The sequence below is a fragment of the Bubalus kerabau genome, chromosome 15 (assembly GCF_029407905.1).
Source record: "Bubalus kerabau isolate K-KA32 ecotype Philippines breed swamp buffalo chromosome 15, PCC_UOA_SB_1v2, whole genome shotgun sequence".
In the NCBI taxonomy this organism is placed as follows: Eukaryota; Metazoa; Chordata; class Mammalia; order Artiodactyla; family Bovidae; genus Bubalus; species Bubalus kerabau.
In genome coordinates, this window is record NC_073638.1 from 845,599 (window position 1) to 868,396 (window position 22,798).

A 22,798-nucleotide genomic window follows, 5' to 3' on the forward strand; every position below is an offset into this window, starting at 1 on the left:
CAGAATGGACTGGTTGGATCTCCTTACAGTCCAAGGGACTCTCAAGAGTCTTCTCCAACACCACAGTTCAAAAGCATTAATTATTCGGTGCTCAGCTTTCTTCACAGTCCAAATCTCACATCCATACATGACCACAGGAAAAACCATAGCCTTGATGAGACGAACCTTTGTTGGCAAAGTACTGTCTCTGGTTTTGAATATGCTATCTAGGTTGGTCATAACTTTCCTTCCAAGGAGTAAGCGTCTTTTAATTTCATGGCTGCAGTCACCATCTGTAGTGATTTTGGAGCCCCCAAAAATAAAGTCTGACACTGTTTCCACTCTGTCCCCATCTATTTCCCATAAAGTGGTGGGGCCGGATGCCATGATCTTCGTTTTCTGAATGTTGAGCTTTAAGCCAACTTTTTCACTCTCCTCTTTCACTTTCATTAAGAGGCTTTTGAGTTCCTCTTCACTTTCTGCCATAAGGATGGTGTCATCTGCATATCTGAGGTTATTGATATTTCTCCCGGCAATCTTGTTTCCAGCTTGTGTTTCTTCCAGTCCAGCGTTTCTCATGATGTGCTCTGCATATAAGTTAAATAAGCAGGGTGACAACATACAGCCTTGACGAACTCCTTTTCCTATTTGGAACCAGTCTGTTGTTCCATGTCCAGTTCTAACTGTTGCTTCCTGACCTGCATACAAATTTCTCAAGAGGCAGATCAGGTGATCTGGTAGTCCTATCTCTTTCAGAATTTTCCACAGTTTATTGTAGTCCACACAGTCAAAGGCTTTGGCATAGTCAATAAAGCACAAATAGATGTTTTTCTGGAACTCTCTTGCTTTTTTGATGATCCAGTGGATGTTGGCAATTTGATCTCTGGTTCCTCTGCCTTTTCTAAAACCAGCTTGAACATTAGGAAGTTCATGGTTCACATAGTTTTTATCAATTTCTGGCTTAAATGATATATATGTGAATTATGTGTTATTTAATTCCTTAAAAGTGTATTACAACTTGTGTAGTGGCCTAAGATATTTTCTATTTTGGTGAATGCCCCTTGAGCACTTTGACGTAAAAGGAATTGTCCAATATATGCTTCATTTTCTTTTTTTCCCCATACATTGATACTAATACAGATTCTATTAGTTTGTCTACCTGAAATTATGGGACACAAGATAGGACATCTACTTCTGCTTCATTGACTAAGTTAAAGCCTTTGACTCTATGGATCACAAGAAACTGAAAAATTCTTAAAGAGACCACCATACTTGCTTTGTGAAAATCCTGTGTGCAGGTCAAGAAGCAACAGTTAGAACTGGACATGGAACAACAGATTGGTTCAAACTTGGGAAAGGAGTAGATCAAGGCTGTATATTGTCACCCTGTTTATTTAACTTATATGCAAAGTACAACATGCAAAATTCCTGACTGGATGACTCCGGGCTGGAATCAAGATTCCAGAAATACCAACAACCTCAGATTTGCAGATATACCACTTTAATGGCAGAAAATTAAGAGGAACTAAAGAGCTTCTTGATGAAAGTGAAAAAGCTGGCTTAAAACTCAACATTCAAAAAATGAAGATCATGGCATCCAGTCCCATAACTTCATGGCAAATAGATTGGGAAATGCCAGGGTCCAGCCCCAGTGGATCCAGGGAATTCGAAGCAGGGACAGCGTTGGCGAGGATCAGGAAACAATTGCTTAATTAAACGTTAATTAAGGATATAAAGAGTGGTTAAATAAGGATAGCTCAGTGAGGAAATTCAGTAGAGAAAAGAGGCTGAATAACTCAGTTTATGTGGAAAGCTAATAAAATTCCAAAATAAGGAATTTGTATCATCTATGTAGGCCGCAGGCATCCTCCCATTCTCCCGAAGGAGAGGAGACACGAAGGCCTCCCCAGTCAGATCTTAGAAGCCCAGGCAAAATTAGTAGGCTTGACGAGCCTCCGTGCCCCAGATAGAAATTCAGCCAGAAGGTGAGAGAAAGAACGACATGGGGAGACCATGTTTCGGTGAACAAAAGGGCGCACTTTATTTTCCAAAGTAGTTTTATACCTTAAGTTGTGCATAGAGGATAATGGGGGAAGGGGTAGAGTCATGCAAGGACAGCAGTCCTTGATCCTAATCGAAGCCAGCCTTTCAAACTTATCATATGCAAAAGTTTAGGTGATTTACATCATGTTCTGGCCAGGAGGTCTGTTAACATTTTAAGATCCTTTCTTCAGAAAACTTATTTTTCTCTAAAGGTGATTCTTCTAAAGTCAGGCGCCACCCTCCAAAAGCATTAAAGTTGCATTCCTATAGGGCAAAGGTGGGGTGGGCTATAACAAGAAAAGAATTAACTCAAGGGTGCAAGGTTACAAACATTAAAGCTACCACTTACATTTCTATACACCAATTATATCAAGCAATACACTGCCAGGGACACAGTAGGTAAGGGATATACAAACTTAGCAGCAAACATTGGCTCAATAAGTGAAAAACCATCAATACAATTTCTAATCAATCTTTTAACTGCTCAAAGGAATCTGTATTTAGACAGTTTAGAACATCTCATGCCTCTCACAGTTGGGAGGCTCTGAACAATCACATGTGGCCGGAAAAACCTATTCAGGCAGGCTAGAGGACTTCCAAAGAAGTTTGTAGGTTGAAACACTCTTGTCACATCCAGGAACTTTATTAACTGGAGCTGTAAGTTAACTCTTTTTTCAGAGAGAGGTAGTGGGGGACAGCCCCCGGTAAAGTCAGAGGTGTAGGTGAGAGCACAAAGCAGAAAGTAGGCAGACTCTGGTTTTGGGGGTAGATGCTTGAGAATTTCCAGGGCGACTCCTGGGGCTCAATCCTGCCTTTGCGTATGCCGAGCCTCCTTCCTCATGACCTTTGCCACAGGCGGGGTTCCTCACACTGGCTCCCAGCAGGAAAACAATGGAAACAGTGACAGATTTTATTTGCCTGGGCTCCAAAATCACTGTGAATGGTGACTGCAGCCATTCCTTGGAGGAAAAATTATGACAAACCTAGACAGAGTATTAAAAAACAGAGGCACCACTTTGCTGACAAAATTCCGTATAGTCAGGACTATAGTTCTTCCAGTAGTCATGTATAGATGTGAGAATTGAGGCATACAGAAGGTTGAGCACTGAAGAATTGATGCTTTTGAACTGTGGTGCTCGAGAAGACCCTTGAGAGTCCCTTAGACAACAAGGAAATCAAGCCAGTCAATCCTAATGGAAATCAACCCTGAATATTAACTGGAAGAACTGATACTGAAAGCAGAAGCTCCAGTTCTTTGGCCACCTGAGGCAAAGAGTCAACTCACTGGGAAAGCCCCTGATGCTGGAAAAAATTGAAGATGAGAGGAGAAGGGGGCAACTGAATGAGATGGTTGGATGGCATCACCAACTCAAGGGACATGAGTTTAAGCAAATTCTGGGAGATAGTGAAGGACAGGGAAGCCTGGTGTGCTGCAGTTCATGGGGTCACAAAGAGTCAGACATAACTTAGTGACTGAAAAACAACACCAAATGGGACCACTTTATCTGCGCTTGAACTAGACCTTAAAAGGCCTTTTCTAAAATTAGCGTTCATTATTCCCGGAAATCAGTTCAGATATCATCTTCAAAAACAAAACTTAAACAGATATGTCTATTTTGAAGGTCATGATTTAAACAAGAAGGATTTACATACTCTATTTGTGTGCAAAATGGACTTTTCCCTTTTGGTGATATGACCACAAGTTGTTTTCTATGACTTTCCCCAGAAAATAAGGTTCTGTAAATTCTGTTTTGCATGATGATAATCCTGGTGGCATCTCTGGAGACAGTCTACTTCAAAACAATGATTAGGGTTCCAGAGAATTTAATTAGATAAGAATCTCCCTTGGAGATGTACCAACTGAATGACTCAATAATATGTGCTGCCATTAAATGTAGACAAAGTTTTGGCAGATTTTTACCTTAACCTCAGACTGTATTTGTCTGCAGCAGAAATCACATGACAGGATTCTTTTTGAATTGTAATGATGGTCTTAAATCATAATAAAAGTATGTATATGAAATTATTCTCTATCTTTTGATAAATCTAAATTTAATAATTCTCTATGAAGACAGGTCAGTAAGACACTAAGAATCAAAACATTGCAAAGATCATTTCACTATTTCATTTTCCTTGGTATAAACACCAATGACAAAATTTTTATTGTAAATAGTTTGTAGAAAATTTTTAGTTTTCTCTCTCCCTGAGAGGGAATCAAATGGTAAATCAAAATGTTGATTTAACATTTGTCATCAGAACAAATCTTGCAACAATGAAAAATTTGTGTTTCTGTTCAATACCAATATTCAGAGTCCTTTACATAACAGGGCATTAATATTAGTTAATTTTGAAAACCCCAACAAAATGAAATGCAATGTTTCTGAAAGACTGAGATGAATTAACTTCCTATAATTATGGAAAGAGTTAGTCACAAGGAACCAGTTCAAGATACAGTGATGTTGTATGTATCTTACTCTTTGTGTTCCCAGAGATGGCATTCAGCGCATGAGGGCCAAGGGAGATGACATCAAAGACCAGAACATGCACTTAAAGGCTCTCCTTATGCAGGTAATCAGGAAGTATATTTAGACAGAAAATTCTGTTTTAGACCTTCTATTTTGCAAGAGTATGTTAATGGGGTAAGAATTCATCTTTTAAGAGCTCTTCTTTGTGATTTTCATAAATAGCTGTGTTAGGAATTCTTTGTGATTACTAAAATATTGAAGATTCTTTCTATTCTATTCCACCCTTTTTGGATATTTTCTTATTTAATGATCCAAGAACTTTACCTTCTCAAAGATATTCTTATAAATTAATTTCAAGTACAAGGATTTGGGGAATTTTCATGGGCAGATATTTGTAAATCTGATGATACTTTCAAATTATATGCTCTCTAAACATAGCCTGTTAATGTGCTAAAATATTAAAAGGTAAAGTAACACTTTTAGACCTTCACTGAATGGCTTTCAAGAACCCAAAGAATGCTGTAGTAAGCAAGCTATTACTTTGAGTCCTACTTTTCTGTTCATATGTGAGCTTCAGCATCCTATCATGTTTATTGGCCATTTAGGGATAGTCTTCCTTTAATAGATTGTTTATATTTGTATTTATTTTAAATTTGAATCATTTACTAGTTAATGTCTTAGAGATCTTTGCTTATCTTAGATATTTGCTTGGTGTATATCCTCTGGAGTCAAGTTGGTTGTTTTTTTTTTGTTTTTTTTTTTTTCAAATTAATTTTGTCAATTGGCCTTGTGGTATTGTTTCCCAAATCTTTATAAACATTTTTCAAATCATCAAATATATCTATGTGGCATTTAAATGATTGGATAAGAAGAACTATCCAACCCTAGAATGTAAAAACTCACCTCCTTCATTAACTGGAAATTAAATATGAAGTAAATCTTGCTTTACTTTCTTTTAAGCCTTTAATAAATGTTGATTTTTGTGTAAGGTACTAGCTTTATGTACAATTTAATTAGCTTCCAGTTAGTAAGCTAGTTGTGCTACCTCATGTATTTAGTACCATGTCATTTTCTCATATACGGTCTTTTATCACTTGCCTTGGTCTATAAGATTGTTGTGATCAGGCAATATGTTTTAATCAGCCTTATATTTTCTTTTCTTTTTTGGCTGCCCCATGTGACTTGTAGGATCTTAGTTCTCCAACCAGGGATTGAACCCCAGGCCACTGTAGTGAAAGCACCAAGTCCTAACCAATGGACCACCAGAGAACTCTCACAACATTGTATTATAATAATATCTGAAAGTACCAGAAAATAATAAATCACAAGACATATTTTTGAATGAATAAACAAATTATCACAAGACTTCAGGAAGTCATAAGTAACAATTATTTTTATAGATAAGTATGTCCTAAGCTCTGAAATAAAACACACAGAACACTATGGAAACAAGGAACAATGTGACTGAGTTTGTCCTCTTGGGGCTCACTCAGAGAAACCAGGGTCAGAAAATATTACTTGTCTTGTTCTTGCTCATCTACATTGTGACCATGGTGGGCAACCTACTCATTGTCCTGACTGTGGTGTTCAGTCCAACCCTGGATGTCCCTATGTACTTCTTTCTTGGCTACTTATCATTTATGGATGCTGTTTATGCTACTACAGTTAACCCAAACACATTTATAGATTTACTTTATGAGAAGAAAACCATATCATTCCAATCTTGCATGATTCAGCTCTTTACAGAGCACTTATTTGGTGGTGCTGAGATTTTACTCCTGGTCATCATGGCCTATGACCACTATGTGGCCATCTGCAAACCCTTGCATTATGTGACAATCATGAATAAGCGAGTGTGTGTCCTGCTGTTGCTGTTGGCTTGGGTTGGTGGACTGTTACATGCTATAGTTAATATTCTCTTTGTTTACTACCTTCCCTTCTGTGGCCCCAATGTTATTGACCACTTCATATGTGACATGTACCCCTTGTTAAAACTGGCCTGCACGGACACCCACATTATTGCCATCATAGCGGCTGCCAATGATGGCATAATCTGTGTGGTCCTCTTCATGCTCTTACTCATGTCCTATGGGGCCATTCTGCATTCCCTGAAGAATATTAGTCAGGAAGGGAGGCGCAAAGCCTTGTCCATCTGTGGCTCCCACATCACTGTGGTGCTCCTCTTCTTTGTGCCCTGTATATTTCTGTGTGTGAGACCTCCTTCCATCTTACCCATTGATAAGTACTTGGCTGTGTTTTACACCATTATCACCCCTATGTTGAACCGTCTAATCTATACTCTGAGAAACAGTGAGATGCAACATGCCATGGGAAAGCTATGGATCAGAAAAAGAACATGAGGCAACAGGGAAATGGATGACCAATTTTTAGTGAAGAATTGCTCTTCCCAGGAAAGCCTTTTGTGGTTATTTAACTGCAGTAAATATCTCCCCAGGATAATTAACTTAGTGATGATGAAAAGATTTATTATCTGAATATTTCCCATGATCAAAATGTAATTTTAACATTTTAATGACTTCCTATTTCAAAGTTTATATTTTGCTTGAAATAGGTTTTTAAGATTTACACAATTTCCTTGGAAAATATGTATAGCTTTGGGTGTAAAATGACTTTATTAAAACTATAGATTTATGTTCTATATGGTTGTTAGGTAGTTAGAATAAGAAAAAGGAGTCCAAAATGGCAGTGGCTAAAAGACAAAGAAAGGGAGAAGCCCACAAAAATGGATCAAAAGAAAATCTGCACGACTGGAGTGAAAACTTCAGCTGAAGCAAACCCACTCCCTTCTTGGCTAGCGCAATTTGCATAGGGCAAGCTCAGGGGGCAGAAGACAAAACATATAAAAAGAGGAAGCCAAGACAGATCGAGTCCTTTCCTTTGGGATCGCCTGCCCTCATACCTCCAGGGTGTACTCTCCTTTAGTTGCTGAATAAAACTCTGAGCTGTAACCAAGCTGTAACACTGGTCCGCAGTTTCCAATCTTTGCCGCGGTGAGGCAGAACTAATGAAATTATACACTCCCCTGACACGATGAGTTAAGTCATAGTTAATACTGCGATTTATTTATTTAGTGTAAGTTTTTTCTTCATACTTTTCTCTTACATAATGTGACTGACACGATGAGTTAAGTCATAGTTAATACTGCGATTTATTTATTTAGTGTAAGTTTTTTCCTCATAATTTTCTCTTACATAATGTGATCTTTTTCAGAATTAATGAGGTGTATTACAGATTTCAGAAAAAAAAATAGAGTAAGAAGTATTATATACATCTCAGTTTAGTCCTCTTCACACAAAGACAGCACATATTAATATTTGATTTATATGACTTACTTTTGAATCTGAAAGATACTTTATACGTATTATTTTGTTTCTATTTCTTAGTACAAGGTGATTGATGAAGAATATTTCAGTGTGTAATATTAATCATCTTTAGGATGTTAATTTTTTAAAAAAAATTGATTGAACAAGATGCATGTGCAGAAAAATAACCAAGTCTTACCTTTTCCCCAAATGGGATATCATATTATCTTTTTAAGTTTATCAGGTTTGCCTAGAGTCATACAATCAGTCAAAAGGAAAATCCTCTCTTACATTGTTCATTTAGGGAAGTGTCATGAATTTAAAATAAATGCAAAACTGTTTTTAACTTGAGTGGTAAGAAAAATCAAACAAATATCACCCCCAAATTTGCAGTTTTATGAATAGAATTATTTGAATGTTTATCATTCTTCTATAACTTAGTGATTTATAAATTAGGTAAAGGCAGTACAAGGTATGAATTCCATAGAATCATATAACTCCATGACAGCACTAGAGGTAACACATAGATTTCCATGAAGACACCCAATAATCTTTATGTTATGCATCAGTGTTTCAGAATAAGTTTTCCTGACCAAAGTTAAGTTTATTTAGCAGTTATTTATCAAAAGATGTACAGATGCTTTAAAAATAAAATAAATTTGTTAAAGGGGATATATTTTCTCACATATTTTATTTATTTTTGCAAAGAAACAAAACACAAACTTCCTTCTTCCATTGGAAAACACAAAAGACATAGCATATTTTTTAATTTATTTATTTATTTTAATTTTTTAACTTTACAATATTGTATTGGTTTTGCCATACAGATATCAAAAGGGTTTAAAATGATAGTTTATCAAGATACAGATGATGTTGAGGGAAACCAATAAGGGATTATACAGCACTGTCAACTATAAATTGGCACTGCAACTGAATTCACCAAGTGTACTTGCCAGCGACTGAACAACAAAAAGAGCATTTGCCATCTGCCTGCCTCTGTGGACATTGAATCCTATGCTGCTATAGCTGCTGACCTTCAACACACCCTAAGGGGGATTAAGGGGAATTCAGTGAGGCACCCAGTGCTCCAGGGGAACTGGTGGAACAGACCTTTAGATAAATTCAGGAACTGATTTCAGGATCCCGATTCTTGCCAACAAATCTAGTGGAGGTGATGAAATTCCAGCTTGTTGTTGTTCAGTCACTCAGCTGTGTCCAACTCTTTGAGACCCCCAAGAACTGCAGAATTCCAGCTTTCCCTGTTCTTGACCATCTCCTAGAGCCTGCTCAAATTCACATCCGTCAAGTTGGTGATGCCATCCAACCATCTGCTCCTCTATTGTCCCCTTCTCCTCCTGCCTTCAATCTTTCCCAGCATCAGGGTCTTTTCAAATGAGTCAGCTCTTCACATCAGATGGCCAAAGTATTGGAGCTTCAGCTTCAGCATCAGTCCTTCCAATGAATATTAAGGATCAATTTCCTTTAGGATTGACTGGTTTGATCTGTTTGCAGTCCAAGTGATCCTCAAGAGTTTTATCCAACACCACTGTTCAAAAGCATCAATTCTTTGGTGCTCAGCCTTATTTATGGTCCAACTCTCATGTCCATGCATGACTAATGGAAAAACCGTAGTTTTAACTATACAGACCTTTGTTGGCAAAGTAATGTCACAGCTTTTTAATATGCTGCCTCAGTTTGTGAAAGATTTTCTTCCAAGGAGCAAGCATCTTTTAATTTCATGACTACAGTCACCATTTGCAAACAAACTTCCTACGTCCATTGGAAAACTGACAAGAAAAAAAAGATATTTAAAATGGGAAATTAAAATAGTTTAACATGATAACCTATTAATTTATGGATAGAATTGGGGGAAACTAATGAGGGATAATATAGTACCATTGAGGACCCAGCTACAGTAGGAAACCATTAAAACAATAAAGTCTGTGAGATCTAGGAGAGAGAGAGAGAGAGATCTCAGGAACCCAGACGGTCCATCCAAAAGGAGCAGCCTCAGCTAAAGGCACCCAGCCACTGACAACCCATAACAGGAACAAGGACAGTAAACCCCATGACATTTCTTATTTTCTTCTCACCTGCCTACTAATACTCAGCTAGTGCTACATCTTGGCTAGGAGGTAAGGGAGATGGTTGAAGCAGACCAAGGAAAAGAGCTGCTCAGGGTAGAGAAAGTGAGAAGTTCTAGTGGAAGAAAGGAATATATCTATCCATTTTTCCAACAGTTTATTTAATTGTTTTTATTTGTTTGTTTGTTTTGTCTTTTTAAGAAAGAGAGTAAGCACTATTTTTGGAGTTGGCTCAAAAAAGGAAAACACAGGGAGAGTCTTCCAACTTAATTTATTTAGCTAATTTTATTGAACAACAGTGTGAGTCCGACTCTGACTTAAGTGATAATTGATGAGGTGATGGCAAATACAGGCCTATAATCTCAGACTTATTTAAGTACTTTTACAAGGAAGAAAGGAGTAAATTAGACTGTGTATAAACAGTATGCAGATCACATCCAGTTGTACAATTCATTTTAAGTTTTAAGGACGTGTTTTTAACATTTTTTTCTTGCTTGAGAAGCTCTCAGGTTTATTACATGGTGAGTACATAGGCCTGGGTATCCTCCAACAAAGAACCAGGGACCACTTGTCAGAAGGTGTGGAAGAAGAACCTAAGCATCATTGTAGTAAGCTGAATTAAATGGCTTTGAAAGTTTACTCTTCCTATAAAATAGAAAAGGCAGCGTGCTTACACACCAAGGAAAAAAGTACTATTTATTATTAAAATGTATTGGACTTACCTGAAAACCCAAAATATAAATTTCTCATCTCTTTGCTATTAAAAGTTTTGTCTTTATAGATCAGTTATCCACTTCTGAATTCATCAACAGCACTGAAATGCAATAAAACAAGATGAGTGAGACTGAAGTCATTCTAATGCGACTTACCCAGAATCCTCAGATACAGAGAATTCTACTTTTATGTTATTTTTCACCTACATTGTCACTGTTGTGTGCAACCTGCTTATTGTGGTAACTATAATCTGCAGCTAGACTTTGAACTCTGTGTTGAATTTCTTCCTGACCTTCCTGTCCTTGATAGATGCCTGCTATCCCTCTTTCATAATACTGAAAATGATAGTTGATTTGCTTTCTGATTCAAAAGCTATCTCCTTCAGGGGCTTCACTGCACAGCTCTTCATTGAACATTTCTTGGGAGCTTCAGAGATTGTCCTTTTGTGGTTCTAGTCTATGAATAATAGGTGGCCACCTGCAGTGTGTATGTCTTAAGTCTCTCTGCATTATGTCACCATCATGAACCATCATATATGCTTCCTCCTGGTGGAGGTATGTTGGGCAATGGGTTTTCAACAATTGATTGTGCAAAACCTAGTCATTTTCTGGGTCCCATTCTGTGGCCCCAACATCGTGGGCCATTTCATGTGTGACATTTTCCCCCAGTATAATATGTCTGCACTGACACTTTCCTTGATGGTTTCTTGGTTGCTGCTGATGTTGGCACTCCTTGTCAATGCTTTTGTAATGTCATTGATGTTCTGTGTGATTTTCCTGTGCATGTCAAGGACTCATGGGGAGGACAAAGCCCTGTCTACCTGTGGCTTCCACATAAGAATTGTTGTCTTGTTTTCTGTTACTTCTATATTTATGTATCTGCAACCAGTAACTACTCTTCCCATGGGTAAAATTATAGCAGTAATACTGTCATCTATACAGCAAGGAATATAGAGGGCAAAAATGTCATTAAAATATTATTAAACAGGAACACAACTTCAGATAAGAGGTGAGCCAATATGAAGATTTTATTTCTATCATGATCTTTATATGTTCATTTTTTTTATATTTTACTGATATTGATAGCTCAGTTGGTAAAGAATCCTGCTGCAATGAGGGAGACATGGGTTCAGTTCCTGGGTTGGGAAGATCCCCTGGAGAAGGCAAAGGTAATTTTTATATTTTCATGATCTTTATATTTTCATCTTTTATTACTATGAAGACTTTCCCAAATCCCTCATCTGACACTAACAGGACTACTGCAACATAGGCAAAGGTAGTATTTAGATCTGCATTCTCCTAAATTTAAATGTGATAGTCTTTCAAACACTTCAAAAGACATCATCAAAAACAGTATTTCATCAGACTCTCTCTTCTTTTATAGTAATAGATATGCTATTTTTCCTTTCTCATTATAGAGTTGTATAAGGTGCCTGTGATTTAAGTAGTTGGTACTCAGAAAGCTGTATGGCTTACTGGTATATATGATGATGTGAAATATAAAATAGAAGGAAGATACTTGTCAACACTCTCTTGACATACACTTGATATTCTAATATTTAAATTATATTTTATTTCTTGCCCTGTTGGGTAAAATTGTCAGTGATTATGAAAATGAATTGTATTATATTTAAAAAAGTATTTCCAAATGAAAAAAAAAATTATAAAATTGCTAGTCCAGGTTCGGTGCACAATACTGGATGCTTGGGGCTGGTGCACTAGGACGACCCAGAGGGATGGAATGGGGAGGGAGGAGGGAGGAGGGTTCAGGATGGGAAACACATGTATACCTGTGGTGGATTCATTTTGATATTTGGCAAAACTAATACAATTATGTAAAGTTTAAAAATAAAATAAAATTAAAAAAAATTAGTGATCTTACTTTATAGACAACAGTAGAGGCTCAGAAAATAGCTAGATCATAAAATATGTGTCAACTTTGAGCCTGAATACTCTTATTCCATATCCTCTAATGTTTTCATTATACAGAATCCCTTCAAGGCTGGTGTTTGGTTTACTGAAAATCTCTTTGCTTATATGCCATAGAAAGTTACACTGTTTTGTTAACAATTATTTGTAGCCAGCAAATGAAAGTGTTTTTCAAAAACACATAGTAAAATATATATAGAAAACACTTCACTTATTAGAAAGTTGTTTTAATACTTATTTCCTTGAATTGGAAGTCTTATTTGAAAACTGCCTTATGAGATTACTTATAAGAGATATATAAAAAGAACACGGGGATCTTTACTTTTCAATTGCCCAAAAAAGTATTACTCAGGTAAACAAAACTTATTCTTAATGAATTTTATCTCTTTTCCAAAATGAGGTTGGCTACTAAAATACAAGTCTGTGTATATGTCATTGATGTGTTTATAGTATCTTCTTTTGATAGAAAGATTCAGCCTCCCACTACATGAATAGCAGAGATGGTCACAATAAAGGACAGAAATGGTATGGACCTAAAAGAAGCAGAAGATATTAAGAACAGGTGGCAAGAATACACAGAAGAACTATACAAAAAAAAAAAAGATCTTCTAGATGTTCAAGCTGGAATTAGAAAAGGCAGAGGAACCAGAGATCAAATTGCCAACATCTGCTGGATCATCAAAAAAGCAAGGGAGTTCCAGAAAAACATCTGCTTTATTGACTATGCCAAAGCCTTTGACTGTGTGGACCACAACAAACTCCGGAAAATTCTGAAAGAGATGGGAATACCAGACTACCTGACATTCCTCTTGAGAAATCTATATGCAGGTCAGGAAGCAATACTTAGAACTGGACATGGAAAAACAGACCAGTTCCAAATAAGGGAAGGAGTACATCAAGGCTGTATATAGTCACCCTGCTTATTTAACTTATATACAGAGAACATCATGAGAAACACTGGGATGGATGAACCACAACCTGGAATCAAGACTTCCAGGAGAAATATCAATAAGCTCAGATATGTAGATGACACAACTGTTATGGCAGACAGTGAATAACTAAAGACCATATTCATGAAATTGAAGGAGGAGAGTGAAAAAGTTGGCTTAAAGCTCAACATTCAGAAAACTAAGATCATGGCATCTGGTCCCATCACTTCATGGCAAATAGATGGGGAAACAGTGGAAACATTGACAGACTTTACTTTTTTTGGCTCCAAAATCACTGCAGATGGTGCCTGCAGCCATGAAATTAAAAGACACTTGCTCCTTGGAAGAAAAGCTGATTAACCTAGACAGCATATTGAAAAGCAGAGACATTACTTTGCCAACAAAGGTCTATCCAGTCAGGCTATGGTTTTTCCTATAGTCATGTATGGATGTGAGAGTTGGACTATAAAGAAAGCTGAGTACTGAAAAATTGATGCTTTTGACTTGGTGGTGTTTGTAGAAGACTCTTGAGAGTCCATTGGACTGCAAGGAGATCCAACCAGTCCATCCTAAGGGAAATCAGTCCTGAATATTCATTGAAAGGACTGATGTTGAAGCTGAAACTCCAATCCTTTGGCCACTTGACGAGAAGAACTGATGCATTTGGAAAGACCATGATGCTGGGAAAGGTTGAAGGCTAGAAAAGAAGGGGACAACAAAGGTTGAGATGCTTTGATTGCATCACCAACTAAATGGACGTGAGTTTGAATAAGCTCTGGGAGTTGGCGATGGACTGGGAGGCCTGGCGTGCTGAAGTCCATGGGGTCTCAAAGAGTCAGACATGACTGAGCAACTGAAATGAACTGAACTGACATGAGTAGCATATGCTCTATTGAAGAAATCTTTAGACTTCATAATGCAAAATTATATAGCATGCATATTATGGTTCTGAAGATGTAATGGAGAATAGACACACTACTTCAAGATTAGAATACAGGAATTTTATTTTACCAGGGCTTCCCTGGGAGTTTATATGGGAAAGAATCCACCTGCAATGCAGGATACCTGGGTTCAATCTCCGGGATGGGAAAATCTCCTGGAGAAGGTAATGGCTACCCACTACAGTATTCTTGCCTTCAGATTTCCACGGACAGAGGAGCCTGGTGAGCTACACTCCATGAAGTCTCAAAGAGTCAGGCATGACTGAGTGATTAACACATACACACACACACACACACACACACACACACACACACACACACCATCATCTTCTTTAAAAAGTTTTTCCTCTTTCTGCAAATAGTTTTCTGAGATACATTGTGTGTTTCAGCATTCTGTGATTCTACCCATGATAATATGATTATTGGCACAAAAATTGTTATATTTGTTTCTACTTCAATAAGAAGTATATCTGGAAGAGTTTTGAGACCACAGTCCAACTCCAGAAAATTTTCTATTCCTGGTAAACAACTTAGGAGATGTCCTTGCAGGATGAAAGTCTGTTGGAGTAGACTAATGTGATTGCCAACATCTGCTGGATCATTGAAAAAGCAAGAGAGTTCCAGAAAAAACATCTATTTCTGCTTTATTGACTATGCCAAAGCCTTTGACTGTGTGGATCACAATAAACTGTGGAAAATTCCGAAAGAGATGGGAATACCAGACCACCTGACCTGCCTCTTGAGAAACCTGTATGCAGGTCAGGAAGCAACAGTTAGAACTGGACATGGAACAGCAGACTGGTTCCAAATAGGAAAAGGAGTACGTCAAGACTGTATATTGTCACCCTGCTTATTTAACTTATATGCAGAGTACATCATGAGTAATGCTGAGCTGGAGGAAGCACAAGCTGGAATCAAGATTGCCAGGAGAAATATCGATAACCTCAGATATGCAGATGACAGCACCCTTTTGGCAGAAAGTGAAGAAGAACTAAAGAGCCTCTTAATGAAAGTGAAAGAGGAGAGTGAAAAAGTTGGCTTAAAGCTCAACATTCAGAAAACTAAGTCATGGCATCCAGTCCCATCACTTCATGGCAAATAGATGGGGAAACAGTGGCTGACTTTATTTTTCTGGGCTCCAAAATCACTGCAGATGGTGATTGCAGCTATAAAATTAAAAGGAGCTTACTCCTTGGAAGGAAAGTTATGACCAAACTAGACAGCATATTGAAAAGCAGAGACATTACTTTGCCAACAAAGGTCCATCTAGTCAAGGCTATGGTTTTTCCAGTGGTCATGTATGGATATGAAAGTTGGGCTATAAAGAAAGCTGAGCACCAAAGAATTGATGCTTTTGAACTGTGGTGTTGGAGAAGACTCTTGAGAGTCTCTTGGACTGCAAGGAGATCCACTTAGTCCATCCTAAAGGAAATTCGTACTGAATATTCATTGGAAGGACTGATGTTAAAGCTGAAACTCCAATACTTTGGCCACCTGATGAGAAGAGCTGACTCATTGGAAAATACCCTGATTCTGGGAAAGATAGAGGTCAGGATGAGAAGGGGACGACAGAGGATGAGATGGTTGGATGACATCACTGACTCAATGGACATGAGTTTGAATAAACTCTGGGAGTTGGTGATGGACAGGGAAGCCTGGCGTGCTGCAGTTCATGGGGTCAGAAAGAGTCGGACACAACTGAATGACTGAACTGAACTGAATGTGATTTGTGCTCTTGAAAGTTTTATTTTTAGAACATGTTTTTCTGTGTATTTAAATGAGTGAAGCTGCCCAAAAGAATAATTTAGGTACCTGGTTTTGTAAAATTAGTCTCTGAAAATATCAAACATCTTAACATACCTTACCTAGTTTCTTATCAACGATGATAAAATGTATGTGTTATTCCTTCTGCTTTCCTTATGGTTTATCCTTCAAGTTTAAGAATCTGTATTTCTGTCTCTCCAGGATTTTTAACCACTCTGTTCTTGAATTTGTATTCTAGAAATGACTTTCCTGGTATAACTCCAGGAAGTCTTCTTTGAAAAACTATTTTAATGGACAGGCTTCACAGTTTTAGAGCTAACTCTACTCTTTTTTTCTTTTTCATGCTTGACTAGGCCCTGGGGTGCTGGACTAGACAGGTATACAGGTTCTAAAGTTGTCTCTTTAACCACACTGTAGATATTTAAGAAGAGGTTGAATGACCACTCAATGGGACATTTTGAATGCACATCAATCTTTATGAGGTTGAGAATAATGACTTTGTCAGTACATGCTAATTATCATATGACTATTGCTTTAATTCCAGAGTTGAAAGACAAGTTGAAGACATTTGCATGACGACACTTCAGAAAAAATCCATATCCCTTTTAGTTCTTTATTTATTTTTTTCAAATCTTCATTTAGATTGCCTTTGGCATATGCCATCACAAATATCACAACACAATAATATGTGTGTGTGTAGTCAAACTAGGTTTAGTCACAAGTTTTCAGTTTTCCTAAATTATTTTCCTGTGTGACACATGTTGCTCATAATGACCAGATTCTCTGAATCCAGTTGACAGTTATGTCCAATTTATTTTTTTATTAATGAAAGCATATTTGAATGTGTTGAGTGAGGCTGCTTCTATGCAGAAATATTCCTAAGTCAAATTATATTACATTTATTTACAAAATTATTTCAAATGTTAGTACTGATTTCTTTCAGTAGATAATTATACTGAGCTTTACAGTTGGTGACATGTAATGTCACTTTACTTGTAAAATATTAATTTAAAAGTAAGGATCCTGGTCCAGGATCTAGTGAATTGGCATCTTATTTCCCCTTGGCAAATGGCTTTCTTATCCCACATCTTCTATTTCCTTGTTATAATTGTCAATATTATTGCCTATTTTTCTATTCCATATGGATGTTGTACAATTAAATTTAAATAAAAAAATACATTTACCATCTCTGAATACAATTGAAGAGTAAATTATTTTCATCATTATCATGTCGATCTAAATCCAGAATTGGCACAAGAAACAACTACTTTGGAAAAGTACTGTAAAATTTACCTGATATGAAGTGTCAATATTATAATAGGGCTTAGAACCAATCACTCAAAGTAAATCTGAAGGCAATATTTAAAAATTATGACTGGCATGGATGGTAGATCAATTTAAAATATTATAGTAAACATTTAAAATTCAGATAGTTGACTGCCTAAATATTTTACTTTACAATACTGAATATTCAATCTCCATATTAAGCTCATTTGTTATCAGAAACATAATTTCATAAATATTCTTTTTTTTTTCTCTTATAGTATTTGACCTTATGTAGACTCAAGGAAAAGTTCAAAATTAAAAATGAGTACTATAGAACTTTTCCTCCACTGTTGTATTAACTTACTTGAAATACTTAATCATTGGCAGAGCTGCTAATGATGATGTAATACCTCTGAGGTCCTGTTAGCCACAGCTAAGAAACTTTACAGAATTTGCCCCCAAACAGCATATATAGAAGTGCTTTGAAAGCTTATCCAAAGATACCATTTATAAATTAGAAAATATGCTTATTGTAGCTGATCTAGTTGGTATTTTGCTAGTTTACAATTTTACTTCTTTCTTGGTGAAGTAACTGTTGCTGGAACCTATATCAGACACGTTCACAGGTGAGCCTTTTTTTTTTTTTTTCCAGGAAATTGTATAATCATGGACTCTGAGAATTAAATATAACCTACAAATCATATAACTATCCCTCATCCTCACTTGACACTGAAATTCCTTTTTCATCATACAAAACATCGAGAATGACAGACTCAAGTACAATGCCACCAACTTAGAAGTAAAATATCTCAGGGCCTCTTTGTATTGATATGATTTTAAATTAGTTAGAATCATATTGCAATTAGTTAGAATTAAATTAGTTGGAATAATTATACAATTTAAAAGAGCATCTATAATTTTCTTGACTTTACAGAATGTTAGTATATTTCACAATTTTTAAAAGCACCTGTTAAAACTACACATTGATTAAAGAGATGCACTATATTGTAATGATCTATTTCTCCAGTGTTGAACAATCCATATCATTTCTAAATTTTCCACAGATCATAATAACTGTGTTGAGCATACTTGTAAATATTTATATTTCTTCTCTAAAAATATTTTCCATAGGATTTATTAGTAGAAAGAGTATTGTGGAGATAAAGAAATATGAAAAAGTTATTTCTGCTTCTTCCTAGTTATTTTCAAAAAGCTTTCAGTAATTGCATCTAAATCTTGCTTTACATCATTTCACTACTTTCTAATCTGCTGGTGGATCCCACCTCAGAATAAGGAAATGTAGTGGAACTGCTGCACCTTGTTTCCACACATGTACAAAATTTAATTCAGGTGATTACACAGTAAACCTCTATACCCATTTATCTTGGAAAAGAATGACTTATTTTTTGTAGAATATATTTCATTATGTTTATATTTCCTCATCTCTTTTTGTTGAGAAGTTGTCCCCCCAGGTCTCTTACACTTGTAGTAATGAAGTGTCCTGTAACCAGAAGTGATAATGCTGGGTACTACGGGAAGACGGGAGAAGAAGGCATGAGAATGCATGTAGCAGAAACAGAAATAGTGGGAGACTCATGCTTATCATGGAAGGATGCCTTGCTGCTCTTTGGTAACGAAATTTCAACCATTAAGTGTATTTAACAGGGACGCTCTTGATGACTGTGTGAACAATATGTATTAACATGCACACTGATCTTCCAATAGATCCTTATTGAATGAGTGATCTTGTAATAAGTACTTGTCACAGGTAAAAGGTTTTATATATGTTTCTGTTAGTCTGTGTATTACCGTTGTTTAGTCACTAAGGTGTGTCTGACTCTTTGTGATTCCATGGACTGTGGGGAGTTCTGTCCATGGAATTTCCCAGGCAAGCATAATGGAGTGGGTTGCCTTTCCCTTCTCTAGGGGATCTTCCTGATCCAGGGATTGAACCCACATCTCCTGCTTTGGCAGGCAGATTCTTTACCACTGAGCCACCTGGAAAGTAGAGTCTGTGTGTACATGTTTATATGTGTAGTACATTATCTGTTTTACTTAGAAGTCTATTTTGTTCTGTTCTCTACATTAAATTTTATTTTTAGAACTCTGAAAATAAGGATTTCCTTTGCTTAAAAAATTATTGTGTACTGAACAACTTCATGCAATTTTTTTTTCAATCCAAGTCTAGAGAAGCTAGCCTGAATATGACTGAATATGATTATGTTAAATTATATGTGGAACAGAATTTTAGAGAATAAAAACATCAATAAAAAGGCCATCATTTTCTTGAAAGTAAAATGATCCAATAATATATTATTTCCCAGAGGCAATGAATTATTTTCATACTTACCCCATAAAGGGTGTCAAAAGTTATTAAACTAGAAAGCAATGCCTTTCAAATGTTTATTTATGTTTCTCATCAAGTAGAGAAAAATGACAAACAGAGCAAGAGAAAAAGAGCACTAATTCCTCTTAGGTTTATAGTCTGATTGTTGTTGTTTAGTTGCCAAATTGTGTCTGACTCTTCTGGGAGCCCATGAACTGTAGCTGGCCAGGCTCCTCTGTCCATGGGATTTCCCAGGCAAAATTACTGAAGGGGGATGCCATTTTTTTCTCCAGGCAATCTTCCTGGCCCTGGGATTGAACCCTGGTCTCCTGAATTTCAGGTGGATTTTTTACAGTTGAGTCACCAGGCAAGCCCTTACATTCTGGGGAAGAGTCATACTCTTACCCATGGAAAATGGCAATTCACAAAGTATTTCTGCAACCAGAATGAGAATCCAGGTCTCATGTAGAGAGCCCAGTGTGTTCTCAGTAAACTGCACATCAGGTCTTGCCTGATAGATGTTTTACAGTTGACAGGGGACAGGTGTCTGAAGCTAAAAAGCCATCTTGTAAGAAGTAGGAAGACTTGAAAGAAGTACTAGAACAAAAGTGCTAAAGGCATGCTCCACTGTTAAAATGACTGCACTATTTTTATTTTCAGAAATTCAGACCACAATCCTTTCATGGTTAAAAGTATCACTCATTTTCTTTTTTTCTGTTGTAGGTAATTCGGGGCTCAGGAAAGATGGTTATTTCCTAAATGGACGTCCTTACACTGCCCAATAATGTGACTGAATTTGTTCTCCTGGGACTCACGCAGAATCCACACGTACAGAAAATACTCTTCATTATCTTTCTGTTCATTCTCCTATTCACTGTGCAGGGCAACTTGCTCATTGTCATCACCATCTCCCTCAGCCCCACGCTTTCTGCTCCCATGTACTTCTTTCTCACTCACTTGCCCTTTTTAGATGCCTTCTTCACCTGTGTGAGCATGCCCAAATTGATCATTGACCTGTTTCACCAGAGGAGAACCATCTCCCGGGGTGGCTGCCTGACTCAGCTCTTTGTGGAGCACTTTCGGGGAGCATCAGAGATCATCCTTCTCATCGCCATGGCCTATGACCACTATGCGGCTATTTGCAAACCTCTGTACTTCACGGTCATCATGCGAAAAGGGCTCTGCCAGCTCCTGATGGTGGTGGCCTGGATCAGGGGGATCTTGCCACTGAGCAGATTCTCTTTATGGTCGACTTGACCTTCTGTGGTCATGTGTGATTTCTTCTCCTTAATGGAACTTGCCTGCAGCGACACCTACCGACCCGGAATGGTGGTGGCAACTAACAGTGGGGGCATGTGCGTGCTTATTTTCTCCATGTTATTGGTCTCTTACATAGTCATATTAAGGTCTCTGAAATCCCATGGCTCTGACTGCAGGTGCAAAGCCCTCTCTACATGTGGCCCCCACTTTACACTAGTGGTGTGCTTTTTTGTCCCTTGTATATTCATTCAGTTGCTCCCTGTAGCCACTTACCCTAAAGACAAGTGAGTGGCTGTGTTCTTTGCAATCTTCACTCCCATGCTAAATCCTATTATTTATACAGTGAGAAATGCAGAGGTTAAAATGCCATGAGGACTTTGTTGAAGAAGATAATAACTTAGAGTATTCAAGAGCCAATTTAGTGATCATTTGTGTACCTAGGGAGGATTGTACCTGTTGTAAATTGTGAAAGAATACTAAGAATTTGCAGATCACTGGCAGAAAATAAATATCTAGAATCTAATACTTATTGATGATTTAATGACAAGGTATATTTTAGGCACATTCATAAATTTTGCTGCACTTTACCAAGGCTTCAATGTTCGTGTTCATAGATTCAGACTAGACAATGGAAAGAACAAGCATATACCCCTACTTTGGTGACTGTAGAATAAGATTTTTCCTCTAGAGTCGTACTGCTGCTTTAGTAAATTCTTCATATATGTTAATTGGATGAAATTGTTTTTTTTTTTTTTATAGAATCTTGATCTCAAAAAAAATTTTTCCCCCTTTTTGCTTAGTCTGTGTTAAAGCAAATAGGGGATAGAAATTCTTCAATAGATACATGGGGAAGGGACATTTGAGTGTGGGAATCACAGCTTATTATTTTTTTCTTAATATGCTTTGAATTTACCAAAAGCAAAAAGAGAGAAACCCACAAAAGGAAAAACATATAATTCATAATCTATCTCTAGTTCTTCTTTGGAATGAAAAATAAACCAGAGATTTTGAAATTACTCTTAATATGCTCTTATTTTCTTAACTTCATGGATCATAGTGTTTCTTGAATATAAAGTGAACATTTTGTCTTTCTATACTAAAAGTTGAAGAACCATTTAAAAAAGGTTAAGCATCTTTTACAAATCTCAACATAAAAGCATAGTTAGGTTCCAAAGCTGTTGCTCTGTAGGCCTCCTACATATATTAATATTTACATTAAATGAACACTTTAACTACCAGGTGCATTCACCTCAGTTTATATATACATATAATAAACTAGTGGTTCCATTATCAATATCCCCACTTTACAGAGAAGGAAATTGAAGCCAAGAGAGGTTTACTAATCTACTTGACTCGCAATACTCTTCAACTGTAAAATGTGTGAGAAGCTATTGTATTGGAACACAGCTTCTTTTCAAAAGTTCAGCTATAAACATTCAATCTATGTCTTTAAAAATAAGTCATATTTTCTTTCAAATGAGACGTAGTGCCTGTGGTATCTGTAAGACTACAGATAAAATTATCTGCAGTCTTAAAGGTTTAGTTTGTCTTTCAAGACTATAATGTCAATATGTTCTAGCTTTATCTCACATGTAGGCATGTACTTTAGCATTGCAATTTTTTTCCTCATTTTGAAAGTTCAACTTATGCCACTTCTCTTTTACAAAAGACCAACTATTATGGTCTTTCTTTCAAAATGGTAGTGGTGTAACAAAGAAGCATCCTATGAGGCCTCCAAGAATAGACTCCTGGCCATGTTGACCACTGTCCTTTTGT

General features: G+C 36.9%; 1 protein-coding gene and 2 pseudogenes across 1 annotated transcript; all 3 read left to right on the forward strand.

The window, feature by feature from the left end:
- The first annotated feature begins 5,929 nt into the window (after positions 1-5,929).
- Positions 5,930-6,847, forward strand: LOC129628022 (olfactory receptor 4A47-like). The gene has a single exon (XM_055547429.1). The coding sequence runs from the start codon at positions 5,930-5,932 to the stop codon at positions 6,845-6,847; it is 918 nt and encodes a 305-aa protein (XP_055403404.1).
- Positions 6,848-10,713: 3,866 nt separating this feature from the next.
- Positions 10,714-11,620, forward strand: LOC129628682 (olfactory receptor 4C5-like; annotated as a pseudogene).
- An 8,901-nt stretch (positions 11,621-20,521) lies between these two features.
- Positions 20,522-21,423, forward strand: LOC129628809 (olfactory receptor 140-like; annotated as a pseudogene).
- Positions 21,424-22,798: the final 1,375 nt, after the last annotated feature.